This window comes from Leucoraja erinacea, chromosome 11 (genome assembly GCF_028641065.1).
Source record: "Leucoraja erinacea ecotype New England chromosome 11, Leri_hhj_1, whole genome shotgun sequence".
Classification (NCBI taxonomy): domain Eukaryota; kingdom Metazoa; phylum Chordata; class Chondrichthyes; order Rajiformes; family Rajidae; genus Leucoraja; species Leucoraja erinaceus.
In genome coordinates this window covers 53,222,667-53,241,275 of record NC_073387.1, presented here as the reverse complement: position 1 = coordinate 53,241,275, position 18,609 = coordinate 53,222,667, and the positions used below count along the sequence as shown (strand labels likewise).

General features: G+C 44.8%; 1 protein-coding gene across 1 annotated transcript in view; it reads left to right on the top strand.

Annotated features, from left to right (window-relative positions):
- The first annotated feature begins 310 nt into the window (after nucleotides 1–310).
- The window catches only part of LOC129701829 (PDZ and LIM domain protein 4-like), a 73,630-nt gene continuing 55,331 nt past the window's right edge, over nucleotides 311–18,609 (top strand). The window contains exon 1 of the mRNA XM_055643299.1: nucleotides 311–516. Within this exon, the coding sequence (XP_055499274.1) occupies nucleotides 424–516 (93 nt within the window). The 5' untranslated portion in view covers nucleotides 311–423. The remainder of the gene's footprint in view (nucleotides 517–18,609) is intronic.

Sequence of the window (18,609 nt, the reverse complement as noted above, 5' to 3'; positions counted from 1 at the left end):
CATCTCGACCCGAAACGTCACCCATTCCTTCTCTCCAGAGATACTGCCTGTCCCGACTCCCACTGAGTTATTCCAGCATGTTGTGTCTACCTTCAATGGTTCACTAGGTGGGCATGATGCTGTTTGTGAATGCGGACTACAACTCCCAGCGAGCACGGCGCGCGTCCTGGAGTCCCGGGAGCGGTCGCCCTGGCAACGACGGCGGGACTGTCAATCACGGCGGCGGCTCCTTTGTACTGCGTCACGCGCGGACGGGGGATGTCCCGGTCAATGACGTAATGCGAAGCACTTCATTTAAAGGGAGGGGGGTAGAGAGGAGGGAAGGGTTAGTGCAGCTTTTTTTTTTGCTTAGTCAGTCTCGCTGGGAAGACAGAAAGTGCTTGTTGCAAATTGTTGCTGGAGGAGCATTGCACATAAAAAAAAATGCCTCACCCTGTGACTCTGTACGGACCTTCACCATGGGGCTTTAGATTAGTAGGAGGCAAGGATTATAGCCAGCCCTTAACAATATCGCGGGTAAGCAACACCTCTCTGCGGGAGAAGGGCAATGGGGAAACTTCTCTTCCATTGCACTTGAAGCTATTTGCTCAGCGAGCCGTGGTACAGTTCATCCTGGCTCCAGCAATCGCTGGAGACAATGTGTGACCGTGTCATTGTGATTTCAGATCTTGAAGGAGGTCAGCAGATGATGGAAACTTGCAGCAAACTTGTGCTGGTCACTTTGTGTTAAAAAGTAATTCTGGAATGGCCTTTAAGTTTCTGCTTTTTAAATGTGGTTTGAAGTAAGGGTATTCTCGACCATTCCAGACTCTTTATTTTGCCAGTGTTATTTGTTTCACTCTGTGAAGGTGGAACATTGGCTTGCTACTCTTTGCACTTGCAATTGTGTGCTAACTCGAATATTTACTTGGTGCCTAGTCCTGGATGCGAGTTTTTAAAAACAATCGCCCCTATTGTTATCTCGAAGGCATAACGGGCTGCAGACTAGTTCACCGTAAGTGAACCTCTGCTGGGTTCTGGACTCTAGTGTTATTTCAAGTGGTGAAATGGGACTCGTTGAAAATGCTGAAGGCAATTTTCCTGAATGCACGAGTGAGTTAATGCAACAAGCAAACTTCAGTTCTGAGAGAAGAATATTTTTTTTGTCAGGAAACCACGCTACAACTCTCATTGTGGGCGCATTTTTGGATGAAGGATTAACGTTGAGCTATAATTCATACAGGGCTCAGTTGAAATATTTAGCAAATAATGTGGCTCTTTCCACTCTCTGTATGTATGTAACAATTTTAAATGGCCATTAACGTTGTTTTAAATCACTTGTTCTTGTTTGGTATCGCTAATAAATCACAAACCTTTCTCGCTTTGCATAGTCTTTGCTTGTTTTACTAAGTGTTTTGTTCATAGTAAGTGCATATGTGCCCCTGGTTGGTTGGGACCGACTTTAGCTGAAGGCGGTTTATAAATTGAGAGATTTCCAGTATTCTCCAGGGGTAACAAAGTCGTAACTACATCTTACAAAGAACGAACTATAAAAATGGTACTCAAGGGAGTTTGTATGAATTCTACAATGCAATAAAACTAAACGGATCTTTTAGTTTTGGATTCTCAGATGTATCAAAATATTTAATTGAAAATGTTGCCTTTGTCATTTATGTTAATACTTAATGAGCATTTAGGCTCAAACGTCGAATGATTTTACCACCTTTTAAAATAAATGTTTGTGTATTTAATGTGTAGGAAAGAACTGCAGATGCTGGTTTAAATCGAAGGTAGACACAAGACGTTGGAGTAACTCAACGGGTCAGGCATCATCTCTGGAGAGAAAGAATGGGTCACGTTTCGGTTCGACTAAGGGTCTAGATGTTGGAAGCCAGCATTTCCATTTAGGTCTCCCTTGGGTCTTGACCCAAAACTTCTCTCCAGAGATGCTGCCTGACCCGCTGAGTTACTCCAGCATTTTGTACCCACCTTTTTGGATCTAATGCTCTGTGCAATTGTTTGGTAGGGAAAGAAATCCATAGTGTTGACCTTAGGAGCTGGTTGGGATCGGTCTGTTTATACGGCTCTTATGTCAATTCCGAGTGTAAGGTGAGACCACATCTGAGCACTGTGCTGTGGAAATCAGTAACAAATTAGTTGGCTTTAAATACTTGAATGGTTAGTATATTGTGGTTAGTACATTGGTATGATTAGTATATTGTCACATACTCCAGGGTGCAATGGAATTACATGTTGGCACGAAGCTCATTAAGTTCATGTCACAGGAACAGAAATAGGCCATTCAGCCCATCGTCTACTAAGCCATTCAATCATGGCTAATCAATTTTTTTCCCTCGACCACATTCTTCTGACTTCTCCCCATAACACCATTGCTAATCAAGAACCTGTGAGTCTCCACTTTAAAAAATACCCAATGACTTGGAGATAGAAACAAAAAGCTGGAGTAACTCAGCGGGGCGAGCAGTATTTCTGGAGAGAAGGAATGAGTGATGTTTTGGGTCGAGAACCTTCTTCAAACTTTGTTTACTTTGACAAAATTCTCCTCTCTGACAAGCAAGCTTTTTGTGTCATCTTTGGTTTAAACCAGCATCTGCAGTTCCTCCGTACCCAATGACTTGACCTCCACATAGGTTGAGTTCCACAGATTTGTGTAGGGAGGAACTGCAGATGCTGATTTACACTGAAGATAGATGCAAAATGCTGGAGTAAAATGCTCAGCGGGTCAGGCAGCATCTCTGGAGAAAAGGAATGGGTGACATTTTGGGCCAGGACCCTTCTTCAGACTCTGAATCGGGAGACTCTGAATATACAATTGGGTCCAATATACTGCGTTAGAAATTCTATTGTGTATGGAATAACTTTCATTGAGTGTTGAATAGCAACCCTTTGACTGACTGGGAAATGATAGCTAAACACAACTGGCAATACCCTAAATGTTTTGGTAAACTTGTGACATCATCATAGAGCTCTACAGCATGGAACTAGGCATTGGGTTTGGCGTGGAGAAACAAGGAACTGCAGATGTTGGAATTTTGCATCAAGCACAAAGTGCTGGAGTGACTCGGTGGGTCAGGCAGCATCTCAGGAGTACATGGACAGGAAGACATTTGGGTTGGGACCCTCCTTCAGACCTAAAATGTCACCTACACATGTCCTTGAGTTGGTAGATTGGGCTAGCCCCATTTATGTTCACAAGTTAGGGGAGCATAATTAGGCCATTCGGCCCAACAAGTCTACTCAGCCATTCAATTGTGGCTGACCTATCTTTCCCTCGCAATCCCATTTGCTTGTATTTGGCCAACTGCCTTCTTTTAAAAAAAAAAAACCCTCCTTATCCATAGCTCATTCAGGAATATAATATGTAGTAGCTGTGCTTTGTGGGTAGAGCTGGGTCATCAAGTGGTTTGCTATGTAATAACAAGGAACTGCAGGTGATGGTTTATACCGAAGATAGAAACAAAGTGCAGGAGTAACTGCATCTGTGAAGAACCTGAATAGTAGGCGTTTCAGGACTGGAGCTTTCTTCTGATATTCATTTATCCATTTTCTTCATAGATGCAGACTGGCCTGCTAAGTTAGCCCAGCAAATTGTGTCTATAAATGTTTGCAATGCACGACTGGTGTTGTAGTGCAGATACAAGAATTACAACATTGACAGACCTTGAATACAGCAGTCCCAGTGGGTTAGTGGGCAGAAAATGATTGAGCCTGTTCCATCCTGAGTAATGCCTGGATAATAGGCATGAAAAGCTGGAGTAACTCAGCGACAAAGGAAGCATCTGGAGAGAAGGAATGGGTGGGGTTTGGGGTCTCGACCCTTCTTCAGACTGAAGAGGGGTCTCGACCCAAAACGTCATCCATTCCTTCTCTCCAGAGATGCTGCCTGTCTCGCTGAATTACTCCAGCATTTTTTTTTTGTCTATCTTCGGTTTAAACCAGCATCTGCATTTTCTTCCTACACATAATGCCTGGATGACCAGTACTGACGAAGGCATCTAGCTTGGGGATACAGCATGTAAACAGGCCCTTCGACCCACCAAGTCCATGCCAACCATCGATCGTTAGTTTTATGTTATTCCGCTTTTGCACCCATTCCCTACACACCAGGGCTAATTTGCGGAAACCAAATGGGAAGCCATTTGTCAGTGGCACTCAATCCAACTACCTTGCCACATTTCCCTTGAAATCGCAGTATCCATGAAGATGGCTTTGACCAATATTTCCGTGAAAATCAAATTATTATTTTTATTTTATTAGAAGTAAGTACAGTCATATGGTACCAAAGTGCCTAATATATATTTACATAATACATTTTATGTACAACTTGAAAATCAAATTAAAGAATTAATCTGGTAAATTAGTTAAATTCTCTTTTGTGTCGCCATTTTACATTCTTAATGTTGTATTAGCGTTGCCCATTCGCAAATACTTTAAAAATATTTTTTTCGCTTTTTTAATAAATTGAAAATATTGTGATTTCACAATGTGCATAGCTTGAGGGGTGCAGATGTTTCTAACCCTTTTAGGATTTAAATAAACACAAAGTAATATTTGGTAAGATCTTTGGCTTCCTCTCATTCTCCAAAGACGTACAGGTTTGTAGGTTAATTGGCTTGGTATAAATATAAATAAATTGTCCATGTGTGTAGGATAGTGTGACTGTGCAGGGATCGCTGGTCGGTGAGGATTCGGTGGACCGAAGGGGCCTATTTCCGCGCAATATCTCCAAAAATGAAACCAAAACTAAACTTAGATTGTAGTCCTTCCACACAAAGCCTTTAGTGTTAGCAGGATTTGAGATTCTGCTGTAAGAACTGACAACAGTCATAAAATACTATGTAACTGTTCTGAATGATAATTGCTATAGTATGCAGCACACTTAATGACAAGGCAACAATTGCTTAACAAATTTGTTTTTATTCAATGTTGCAATTAATGAAAATAGAAAATCTGTAATTAGTTTATAGAATTAAAAATGACAGCAGACATTAACTGGAGCTCTCTGTCTATTGTTAGGGTTTAGGTTCCGAGGTCACAATTTGAGATGATGATGTTGTGTTCGGTGAATTGTCACTTTTCCGTCAGTTCTCCCTTTTGTGCAAATCCATCAAACGGCCGTCTTGTTCGGCCTTTTGTGAACAAATCTCGCAACTAATCTTCAACTAGAAGCTTGGAATGCAAAGAGAACTGAGCACTTTGTGCATGTTATGTGGAAGATGGTTTGTCATGTGTGTGTGGGTATTTTGTAAGTTTTCTTGTAGAGATGCGAAGCACACATAGTAATGTGTGGAACTTGGATATGGTGGCCATGGAGAAACTCCAAAGCAGTGGCGCTGCGGTAGAGTTGCTGCCTCAGCGCCACAGATACCCGGTTGGTACCCGAGTTTGGGTGCTGCCTGCACGGAGCAGGTACGTTCGCACTGTAACCGTGTGGGTTTTCTCCGGGTGCTCCGGTTTCCTCCCACATTCCAAAGTCGCGCAGGTTTATAGGTTCATATTTGGCTTCTGTAAATTGTCCCTCGTGTGCAGGATGCAAAAGTGGGATAGCATAGAACGAGTGAATGGCTGATTGATGGCAGCTGAGGACTCGTCGGACCAAACGGCCTGTTTTCGCACTGTATCTCTAAACTAAAAGTAAGGTTTCTTGCCCCTTTTATGCCCCTGTCCCACTTGGGAAACCTGAACGGAAACCTCTGGAGACGTAGCACCCCGCCCAAGCTTTCCGTGCGGTCCCCGGAGGTTTTTGTCAGTCCCCCTACCTGCTTCCACTACCTGCAACCTCCGGCAACCACCTGCAACCTCTGGGAACCGCACGGAAACCTTGTGTGGGGCGCAAAGTCTCCAGAGGTTTCCGTTCAGGTTTCCTAAGTGGAACGGGGGCAATACAATCATTGTATGTTTGAGCAATATGGGCCAAGCATGGGCAGGTGGGAGTAGCGTGGATGGGGCATCTTGGTCAGCATGGGTGAGTTGGGCTGAAGAGCCATGATGTATGATTGAAGGTGAAGTTCACTATCTAGGTAGGCTCTTTTGGAGCTAACATTGTGCTGCCACCTGGAGGCTGTTATTTCTTTAGACATTGATTAAATCTCTCATTATGTTGGGATTATTATTTATTATTATTATTGTCCTGAGTACTCGGGTACTGTGAGAAACATTGTTTTGTATGCTATTCAATCTGATTAAATATACCATACATAAATCCAATCGTTAAACTCTAGTACAATAGGTAGAGCAAAGGGAAAGATAGGGTGCAGAATATAGTTCTCAACATTGTGGCCAATCAGTTCCAGAAACAAAATCCAATGTCCGCAATGGGCTAGAGATGTATCCAGACAGTTTAATAATATGTGAATGCTTCACTTAGCATAATTCCGATGGGTAACTACGCACTTCGTCCGAGCACATTATCGCCAGCGTCATACAAGCCGTCTTAAATGACCACCTAAACTGTCATTTGGCAACCTAAAAAGCTGCCAAGGTTGCCCGGCTGACAACGGAGAATAAAAGTTAAGTGAGAGCCCTGTTGGTGATGCAGATGCAGCAGCAGCATAGTATTCAGCCCTCCGAGTCCGTGCCGAACCCAGACGGGGGACAAATTACTATTTTTACTGAAGCCAATTAACCTACAAATCTGTGCATCTTTGGAGTGTGGGAGGAAACCAGAGCGCCAATGGAAAACACATGCAAGCATAGGGCGAGCGTACAAACCAAAGATCCTATAGTGGACCAAGATAGACCACTCCTTCTAAATGTAATGGGTTGACGTGCAGTGCGGAACGTGGGCCTTTTTTTTTCATCCATTTCAATAACCCAACCCGACTCGCAGTGTAATCAACATTGCGGGGAACAGTTTGTGTTAATAAATTATAATTCTGAAAATGAGGAGAAGATTTTTCCCAAACTTTTATTTGTACGGGGATGTTTCCGTAACCGGCTTCCGTCGCCGGACTAATGTCCTATGGGATCTTTGGTGTCGGAGACGGAAGCCGGTTACGGAAATGGGGCGGAAGATTACCCATGAATCTGCCCACGACAGTTCTACGTCTTTTCCGTAGAGTGATCTATCTTGCTCGCTATAGGATCTTTGGTACAAACTCTGTATATTCAGCAACCGTAGTCAGCATCGAGCCCGCGTCTCTGGTGCTGCAAGGCAGCAACTCTACAGCTGCTCTACCCTGCCGCCCTTCACAGCACAAAGGCTTATGGAAGGATTGTTCAGAACCCTGATAACGGAGGGGAAGAAGCTGTTCCTGAACACTGAGAAGAAGGAATGACCAGGGTAGGACAAGTCGGCAATTATGTCGTTTACTTTTCCAAGGCAGTGTGAAATGGTGGGAAGTCGGGTCTGTGATGGAATGGGCTATAAGGCATTGCTATGCTAACACCTCTAGGCTTATAAATTGAAAGAGGTTCTGTTCTTTTGGCTGAAACGCTGGATTTTCTTTTGCTGGAAGTTGCAATTGGTGAATGGCTGGACCAGTGCACTGTAGTTGAAACACCCAAGTGATTGCTCGTCAGGACACTATTGTAGAATTAGCCATATAAACTGTACAGCTGCATTTACCACCACAGAGGGGCTTGGGGATGGTGTATTGAGACATGGGAGTCTCACCAGAATTTCACGCAAGACAGTTCTAACCTAAAGCTTCCTTTTAGAATGCTAATTCTGCCAAGTATTCATTTGGATAAAGAAAAATGTTATTTTATTCCTGTAAACGACAAAATCTAACATGCAACTTATTAATTGGCACAACTTCATAAAGACACAAGGAACTTCAGATCTGTGGGAAGGGACTGCAGATGCTGGTTTAAACAGAAGATAGACACAAAAAGCTGGAGTAGCTCAGCGGGACAGGCAGCATCTCTGGAGAGGTGTTCAAGAAGGAACTGCAGATGCTGGAAGATCGAAGATACACAAATTTGCTGGAGAAACTCAGCGGCATCTATGGAGCGAAGGAAATAGGCGACGTTTCGGGCCGAAACCCTTCTTCATAAGGTGATGTTTTGGGTTAAGACCTGAGGTCTGAGGAAGGGTCTCAACTCAAAGTCACCCGTTCCTTCTCTCTAGAGGTGCTGCCTGTCCTGTTAGGGAACTTTTCAGATGCTAGTTTACAAAAAAATCTCTGACTGGGTGACTGGACTATTTGACCGAAGCATCTTCAAGCGATTTTCAACATTGACTCTTTTTTTTCCCCAGCAGTTTTGAAGGTAAAATGCAAAAGCCTTTTTTGGACTCTTCACATTCCACCATGCTCCTCAACCATGAGGCCCTTTCTGCGATTAGCTGTGTCCATAAATGCCTCTACTCCTATATCAGGCATTTGCACATCTCCATGGAATCTCTGGGGAACTCCTTTGGCATCTCTGGTCGTGTTAGACAATGGTCGGTTTTAAACATTCTGTGGAAATCCCCAGTTGAACAGGTTTGTTTGTTTAGTTTAGTTTCGAGATACAGCGTGGAAACAGGCCCTTCGGCCCACCAGTTCCGTGCCGACCAGCGATCCCCGCACATTAATACTATCCTACACCCACTCTGGACAATTTTTACTTTTGCCAAGCCAATTAACCTACATACCTGCACGTCTTTGGAATGTGGGAGGAAACCGAAGATAGAAACATAGGAAATAGGTGCAGGAATAGGGCATTCGGCCCTTCGAGCCTGCACCGCCACTCAATATGATCATGGCTGATCATCCAACTCAGTATCCTGTTCCTGCCTTCTCTCCATACCCCCTGATCCCTTTAGCCACCAGGGCCACATCTAATGAACTGCCCTCAACTACCTTCTGTGGCAGAGAATTCCAGAGATTCACCACTCTGTGAAAAATGTTTTCCTCATCTCGGTTCTAAAAGATTTCCCCCTTATCCTTAAACTGTGACCCCTTGTTCTGGACTTCCCCAACATCGGGAACAATCTTCCTGCATCTAGCCTGTCCAACCCTGTAAGAATTTTGTAAGTTTCGATAAGATCCCCCCTCAATCTTCTAAATTCTAGTGAGTACAAACCGAGTCTATCCAGTCTTTCTTCATATGAAAGTCCTGACATCCCAGGAATCAGTCTGGTGAACCTTCTCTGTACTCCCTCTATGGCAAGAATGTCTTTCCTCAGATTAGGAGATGAAAACTGTATGCAATACTCCAGGTGTGGTCTCACCAAGACCCTGTACAACTGCAGTAGAACCTCCCTGCTCCTATACTCAAATCCTTTTGCTATGAATGCTAACATACCATTTGCCTTCTTCACTGCCTGCTGCACCTGCATGCCTACTTTTAATGACTGGTGTACCATGACACCCAGGTCTCGTTGCATCTCCCACTTTCCTAATCGGCCACCATTCAGATAATAATCTACTTTCCTGTTTTTGCCACCAAAGTGGATAACCTCACATTTATCCACATTGTACTGCATCTGCCATGCATTTGCCCACTCACCCAGCCTATCCAAGTCACCTTGCAGCCTCCTAGCATCCTCCTCACAGCTAACACTGCCCCCCAGCTTCGTGTCATCCGCAAACTTGGAGATGTTGCGTTCAATTCCCTCGTCCAAATCATTAATATATATCGTAAATAGCTGGGGTCCCAGAACTGAGCCTTGCGGTACCCCATTAGGCACTGCCTCCCATTGTGAAAAGGACCCGTTCACTCCTACTCTTTGCTCGGAGAAAACCCACGCGGAGATAACCCACGCGGGTCACGGGGAGAAGGTACAAACTCCGTGCAGATAGTGCCCGTAGTCAGGATCGAACCCGGGTCTCCAGCGCTGCATTCGCTGTAAGACAGCAACTCTACTGCTTCGCCACCGTGACTTAACTGTTTTGTTAAGCAGTTGTATAATTAGTGAACATCAGGTTACACCTTGATTCATACCTATACCCCCACTATTTCAGTTTGGTTTTAGTTTATTGCCAAGTGTACAGAGGTACAGTGAAAAGCTTTGGTTGCATGCTAACCATTCAGTGGAAAGACGATACATTATTGCAATCAAGCCATATGCAATGTACAGATACATGATAAGGGAGTAACGTTTGGTGCAAGGTAAAGTCTGATCAAAGATGGATAAAATTTAGGGAAACCAATTAATCTAAAAATCTGTACGCCTTTGGAGTGTGGGAGGAAACCGGAGCATCCAGAGAAAACCTACGCAATAACAGAGAGAGCTTACAGACGGCACCCATAGTCGAGGTGAAGCCCAGGTCCCTGGCACTGTAAGGCAGCAACTCTACCACTGTGCCACCCCTAAATCTGTTAACCTGTAGCAAGCAAGAATTCATTGCAGAAGCAGACAGTGCTGGATTAACTCGGCACGTCAGGCAGCAACTCTGGAGAACATTGAGGGGGTGAAGTTTTGGATCAGGATCCAACCTCAGCACTTTGTGTCTTCTGCAAACCAGCATCTGCAGTTGCTTGTTTCTACTCTAAGAATTTAATGGGTTTGTGTCGCAACAGAGCAATGAAATATGTGCATGTTGCAGTTTAACAAGCCCATTAATGTAATAACACGCACAAATAAAATGTATATTAGCCCATAATACAATGTATTAATAACAGTATTACTAGGTAACCATAATTGTTTAAAGCCAAAGTCTGTAGTGCTGCCAAAAACAGTCCATGGTGGTTCATAGTTGCTGAGGTAGTGGTTAATGCTGTGCGGGCTTCAAGAGTCTAGTTGTTAGCAAGATGTTGTTCGACTGTTTTTGTGCTTCTATACCACCCTCTCGATGGTAGAAGTGAGATGAGAGTGTGCCCAGGGTGGTGTGGCCCACTGATGATATTGGCTGTTCTTTTGAGGCAATGCCTTCTATAGAGCCTTTCAATGGCGGGGAACTCTGTACCTATGATGGGGCGGGCATCTCTATAGCCTCCTTCATTCCTGGGCGTTTGAGTTACCGAGCCAGGCTGTAATGCAACCAGTCTGTTTGCTAGTCTATTCTTTAATTAAAATACCAGGCACTCTGCCTGGCCCCAACCCCAAAAAATACCATTACTGGTTTGTGTAGGAAGGAACTACAGATGCTGTTTACATCCAAGATACACAATGCAGGAGTTACTTAGCGGGACAGGCAGCATCTCTGGAGAGAAGGAAAGGGTGATGTTTTGGGTCGAAACCCTTCTTCAGACTGAAACTTGGGGGAGAGGGAGTCTAGAGATATGGAAGGGTAGGGTGTGAAAATGACAGATCAAAGCAGACTATTCTACATTATTGGTTTCTCTGGAGTGGTTGTATTCATCAGATATCTGCTGACCCTTGCTAGGCTTGATCCACTGGTCATTATTTTAGTGCTGGAATTATTGATTATCAGCTTGTTAAATAGAACCAAAAATATATATATTTTAAATGAAGACAAAAGTGCTTGAGAAACTCAGCGGGTGCAGCAGCATCTATGGAGCGAAGGAAATGGGCAACGTTTCGGGCCGAAACCCCGAAACTTTGCCAATTTCCTTCACTCCATAGATGCTGCTGCACCCGCTGAGTTTCTCCAGCACTTTTGTCTACCTTCGATTTTCCAGCATCTGCAGTTCCTTCTTAAGCAATATATTTTAAATGATTTGTCCGTCTCTGCATATGCAGCTTCACCAGTGCATTATTCCACAAAATTATTTTGTAATCAAAAGCATATACATACGTCTCAATTGTCCAAAAGGAATTCGACTCATCAGCCATGATCATATTGAATGGCAGTGCAGGCTCGAAGGGCCGAATCGCCTATTCCTGCACCTATTTTCTATGTTTCTATGACTCGTGTCTAGTAGAGTGAAATACGAGCTGTATGATTTTAAAGGATGACTTGATCTATGCATTTTCAAATTACAAACAGAATTACATTTTTTGTTGATCTGATCAGTTTTTGAAAAATGCCAGTAAATGCCAGACTTGATCTAAAGGGGGAATAATGAGGTGTCTTGCGTTGAGTTTCGCCATGACTTTGTTTTACTTAAGTGTCTTCAAGTGTTAGCTCTGTTTCCCTTCTCCTGGGCATGACCTGACCTATTAAGTGCTTACAGAATTTTCCATTTTATTTTGGGTGTTGTTTCTACAACTTGTACAATGGTAATCCCTTAGACAAACACAAAGCTGGAGTAACTCAGCCGGTCAGGCAGCATCTCTGGAAAAAAGGAATAGGGTGATTTCACCAAAGGTCAAATGAGCGTAGATCCCCCCTCACGTGACCGAAAATTTTAACTGGAGGACATATGTCAGTTTGGTACATGTTAGTGAATGGGGAAACACGCACTTTCCCACCCGTTAAAAACATGGAAAACGGCCGATTTTTGAGCTGAAATTTTCTGTGCTAGTCGGGGTGACCGTGAAGCACAGCGACCTAAATTTTCAGGCAAAAAAAAAGATAGAAAGTAAGGTAATTACAAGAGGGAACTGAAGGTAGAAAACAGCGGAAGTGAACAGCCGACATTTGCCGTGGAGATTTAAAGATCCAAAATATCGGGAATTATCGCGTTTGCTCACTGAATTTCATCAAAAGTAAGTTAATAATGCCTTACTTTTGATGAAATTCAGCGAGCAAACGCGATAATTCCCGATATTTTGGATCTTTAAATCTCCACGGCAAATGTCGGCTGTTCACTTCCGCTGTTTTCTACCTTCAGTTCCCTCTTGTAATTACCTTTCTATCTTTTCTTTTTGCTCGAAAATTTAGGTCGCTGTGCTTCACGGTCACCCCGACTAGCACAGAAAATTTCAGCTAAAAAATCGGCCGTTTTCCATGTTTTTAACGGGTGGGAAAGTGCGCGTTTCCCCATTCACGAACATGTACCGAACTGACATATGTCCTCTAGTTAAAATTTTCGGTCACGTGAGGGGGGAATCTATGCTCATTTGACATTTGGTGAAATCACCCTATAGGTGGTGTTTTGGAATCGAAAGCCTTCAGCCTCTACTAGCTGGAGTTTAGAAGGATGAGGGGTGGACCTCATTGATGTTAGCAACTAGTGAAAGGCCTGGATAGAGTGGATGTGGAGAGGATGTTTCCACTAGTGGATGAGCCTGGCACCAGTCATAGACTCTGAATAAAAGGAAGTTTCTTTAGGAAGGAGATGAGGTGAAATTTATTTTATCAGAGTGTGGTGAATCTGTGGACTTCATTGTCACAGAAGGCTGTGGAGGCCAAGTCGGTGAATATTTTTAAGGCAGAGATAGATAGATTCTTGATTGGTATGGGTGTCGGGGAGAAGGTAGGAGAATGGGGTTAAGAGGGAAAGATAGATTAGCCGTGATTGAATGGCGGAGTAGACTTGGTGGGCTAAAGGCTAAATTCTGCTCCTATCAATTATGACCCAAAACATCACTTAATCCTTCTCTCCAGAGATGCTGCCTGACCCTCTGAGTTACTCCAGTTTTTTGTGCCCGTCTTTGGTTTAAACCAGCAACTGCCGTTCCTCCGAAGGGTTTCGGCCCGAAACGTTGCTCATTTCCTTCGTTCCATAGATGCTGCTGCACCCGCTGAGTTTCTCCAGCATTTTTGTGTACCTGCGATTTTCCCGCATCTGCAGTTCCTTCTTAAACACGTGATAATCTCATTCTTGGTTATAAGAGACAATGAGCAACAATGGACACCATTCTACCCCCTCATGGTCAACGAGGGACTACTGTAGTAAGTTAGCTGGAACAAGTTTGTGATTGCTCCTTGCATGCTGTTTGCATTGTTGCCTAATGTTTAACCATAAAGCAAATTGCAGGGGAATACAATGCTGGTTTACAAATACATACACAAAGTGCTGGAGTAACTCAGCGGATCGGGCGGGATCTCTGGAGAACATGAATAGGTGATGTTTCAGGTCAGGACCCGAAGTGGTCTGATGAAGGGTCCCCAACCAGAAACGTCGCCTATCCATGTTTTTCCTGAGATGTTGCCTGACCCGTTGTGTTACTCCAGCACTTTGTGTCTTTAAAGTGACGGAGGAACTTGGCGGGCCAGGCATCAACTGAGGGGGAAAGGCCAGGCAACGTTTTGTGTCAGGGCACTTCTTCAGGCAGAGTAGCGATCAAAGCAAGATTGTATTCAACGATTGCACCATCATTGAATGCCTCTGTAAAACTAAATATTTATAGTCTTCTGACTCCTTTTGCTGCCAATGATGAGCTTTCTGAAGCATTTAAGAGTTGCAACGCAGGAAGTAAAGCAGCCTGTTTTCACCATGATGATTCTTGGGGTGTTTACTTTAAGAACGTTACTTAATTGGTTGCTAGATGTTGGACAGGATACCAGGGATGAGGACTGCCAGCACTTTATTTCCATTATAAGGGAAGGGGTGGTGGGCAGGTTTTGTTCCGTCTTTGACAAATGTCCAGCTGTTCCAAACATTGCCTGCAAGGAGGACTCTTTTAACGTAAAGGCCAAATGTGGCCCGATGGGACTAGCTTAGACGGGGCAACTTGGTCAGTGTGGAGAAGTTGGGTAGGAACGAACTGCTGATGCTGGTTTTCACCGAAGATAGACACTAAAATGCTGGGGTAACTCAGTGGGACAGGCAACATCTCTGCAGTCCTTCTGTGGATTGTCACCTTGTCGTGGTGGGGAAGCTTGTGTGGACCTGAGATCCTGAGAGCGATGCCGTCTGGAGCTATGCTCCTGGTAGGGCCACCCATGGCGGTAAGGTCGAGGGGGAGATCTCTGACAAAGAGCAATCCAAACAAGACCTCGATGGTGGAACAGGCAGAGGATGATGCCACACTTTAGTGGAGCGTCACAACGGCTTGGAAGGCGGATGAAGGCTGCGGCAGAAAAGGGTCTCCGGTCGTCTTGGACTCAATGCCACTGGATCCTCACCCAGATCTGTCAAGGACCATGGGATGGCTGTCTGTGCACCAGTCTCCCCACGTTAAACAAAGTCACGCACAGGCGTCTTCCATGAGAGGACAGTCATACTCCTTTTGAGTGACTGCCGATGATGAATTCCACAGATTCGCAACTCTGGGTGAAAAGGTTTCTCCTCATCTCCGTCCTAAATGGCCCACCCCTTATTCTTAAACTGTGACCCCTGGTTCTAGACTCCCCCAACATGTCCAAAGTTCTTGGGCGGCGCAGCTGTAGAGTTGCTACCTTGGTGCCTGACACACTACAGGTCCTCTCTCCGGGCACTCCGGTTTCCTCCCACACTCCATTGACGTGCATGTTTGTAAGTAATTGGCTTCTGTTCATTGTGAATTGTCCCTCGTGTGTAGGTAGTGCTAGTGTAAGGGGTGGTCAGTGGTCAGTGTGGACGTTGTTCTGAAAGGCCCGTTTCCTTGCTGTATCTCTAAAGTCGCAGGTCTTCTCATGACTGACTCTAAGATCCCTTGTAACCCTGGCGTTCGTGAGCTAGAAGGTGTCCTGAAGCTGTTCAGTAGTTCAGAAGGAGCCTAATATTTGGCCATTTTGGTCGGAAATGGTGTCTGGGTTTTGGAGGGGGGGGGGGGTGGTTATGGAAAAAGTTGGTGTTCTGAATGATATTGAGCAAGGAAATCAATGTTGAGATTAATCGACCATGTCTTTCAATTTTTCTAGCAATTCTAATCTGCTCGGCTCTCTATTGCCCTTCCATAACCACACGCAGTGAAATGCTAACCATTGACAGCTGATTAGACAACACTTCCATCCTAGCCACCTAGCATCTTGGTTTCTTGGTCCTCCAAAATATTCCAAATGGAATTTAAACTGGAGGTGGTGAAGGGAGGGCTTAAGCCAGAAAGGGTTATTGGGAAGAAATGCTGTTTGTTAGTTATCACTGGTACAGCCAACTATAATGGGTGCAGGTTATGTCCCATTGTGCAGTAGTTCTAGTCTCGTTGGGCAGAATTCCCCGTGTTCTCTGAAAGTCCCCAATTGTATCAAAGAATCTGCAGAATGAAAGTTTTGATTTATTTCTCCACGTGGCAGGCAGCCAACATTTCTGTACTCCTGACATTTGGGTTCTTCCCTGCTCTGAATTCCCCTTTCTGTACCCGAGTACATGGGAGGGGAAATCCATAGATAGACAAAGTGCTGGAGTAACTCAGCGGGTCAGGCAGCATCTCTGAGAAGGGTCCCGACCCAAAACGTCACCCATCCTTTCTCTCCTGCGATGCTGCCAGACCCGCTGAGTTACTCCAGCACTTTGTGTCTATCTTTAGTATAAACCTGCACCTGGATTTCTTTTGTTTCTATGAGGGCAAATCCATCTTGTTTTAAGACGATGTCTAATTTTCTTTTGGTGTGTGGAAAGACTATCTCAAAATACAACACAATACAAATTTATTGTCATTTGAACCTCAGTTCAAACAACATTTGGTTTCTGGAGTCATACAACAAGAAAAGAACCAAGACACACACATAACACAATTTACACAAACATCCATCACAGTGAATTTCCTTCTCACTGTGATGGAAGGCAAAGTCTTGTCTCTCCCCCGTGTTCCATTCTTCTCCCGATGTTAAAGCCCCCCGGTGGGCGATGGCAAGTCCCGCGGCCGTTCAAGCCGCGCCGGGCGATGCAAGGCCCCGCTCCGGTTCGCCCTCAACCCCGCAACTCGGGCGGGAGAAGTTTCCGTTGCGGGAGCTCCGAAAAGCGGTCTCCCGCCAGGGACCCGCGAGCTCCCGATGTCACCGTCCACCGGACCTGCGGCTGGAGCCTCCGAGCTCCGGCGTCGGGTCGCAGCCGCGCGCCACCCCAGCTCTTCATGCTCCGAAGCCGGCTAGCCCCATGATGGCGAGTAGTCCGCAGGCTCCGAGACAGGAGCCCCCGGCTCGTTCCGGTTGGAGGCCGCTCCACAGTGCTAGGCCCCAACGACAACGGAGACCCGACACGGAAAAGGTCGGGTCACCCGTACAGGGAAGAGATGGGATTGTAACTTGTTGACGTCTCTGGTCCTCAAAGGGTTGTTGTGATGTCTTTGGACCCAGTTGAGAGAGTCACCAGACTTGACACTTGGCCTCTTGCTGCACCATTGAAGGTGCAATATTCATTCGTAACAGAGAGTGCCCGGCAATATTTTTAATATCTGGAATGAGATGGGGCAACATAGTGGCGCAAGGGGTGGCACCCTGACACAATGGTGGAGTTGCTTCCTCCCAGTGCCAAAGACCCAGCTTCCATCCTGACCTCTGATGTTTTTTTTACATTCTGTGACTGCATGGGTTTTCTCCAGGTGCTCTGGTTTTTAGGTTAATTGGCTCCATTAGGCTAATTGGCTTCAGCAAATTGTCCCTAGTCTGCAGGATATAGCTAGTGTTTGGGCGATTGCTGGTCGGGGTGGGCCAAAGGGCCTATTTCCACACGATATCTCTAAAACCAAAACTAAGACACTAAGATTATCTATTGAAAGTGCAGTTGCATTTGGAACAGTATATTGCCTGCTAATCTGTTTAATTTATTTCATGGAATGAGATTCTAATAGCCACAGTGCTCTTGGCCCATGGCTTCATATTGATGTCTGGTTTAGAGGGCAGTTTCCTTCAATCTTCACCCAGAATCTGGAGACCGACCCGTTTTCACACTATCTATAGTCTTAACTGATGGGACAGAGGAATTTTCTCCTGCTGGGGTGCGTGATCATAATTTATGAAATCTCCATTTTGCATAACACTTCTTTTCATGGGAGGTGCACAAGTTTGAACAAATGAATGAACACAGTTTTGTTGCTATGTTCAGTTACGTTTGTTGTTCCATCTAATGGAAAGACAATATGTGATTACGAGCTACAGGGTAATGAACTGATAAACTGTTAATGGAAAGGTCTTGATCTGAAACAGTCTCACGATAGGGCCAGTAAAGTCAGATCAAAGATAGTTTGAGGGTTTCCAATGAGGGAGATGGTAGCCCTGGACTGCTCTCTAGTTGTGCTGGGGTGATTCAGTTGCCTGATAACCGCTGGGCTTCGACCACCCCGGGCCGCTGAATCTGGAGGTGTGCGTTTTCACACTTCTATAGTCTTACCTGATGGGACAGAGGAGAAGAGAGAGTGGCCAGGGTGCGATTCATCCTTGATTATGATGGTGGACATTTTGCGTAACACTTTTTATCGTGGGAGGTGCACAAGTTTGAACAAATGAATGAACACAGTTTTGTTGCTATGTTCAGTTTGATTTGTTGTTCAATTTTGCTGCAGGAGGTAAGATGTGTTGTTGACGACACAACTGGGCGAATGAACCTCTAAACTGTTCTGATGAAAAGTCATTGATCTTAACATTAACTCTGTTGGAGTAACTCAGCAAGTTTGGCAGCATCTCTGGAGAATATGGATGGATGGCATTTCAGGTCACGATTCCTCTTCAGATTGAGTGTAGGAGGGGTGAAATCTGGTTGAGAGGTTGGAGCGTGACAAAGCCAGGCAAGTGGTCCTAAATTGTCCTCTAAACTATCTGTACATTCAGTTGTATTAAAAGCCAATCTCTTGCCTATCCGCAATTCTCTTCCAGCTTTCTCTCCCCTACTAAACTCAATCTAAAGAAAGGTACTGACACCAAATGGCACCTATTCATGTTCTCCAAGGATGCTGCCTGACCTAAGATAGAAATAAAGTGGTGGAGTAACTCAATGGGTCAGGCAGCATCTCTGGAGAAAAGGGATGGATGACATTTTGAGTCGGGAGCTTTTTTCAGACTGAACGAGGGTCAAACTTTTCGTCTGAAAGAA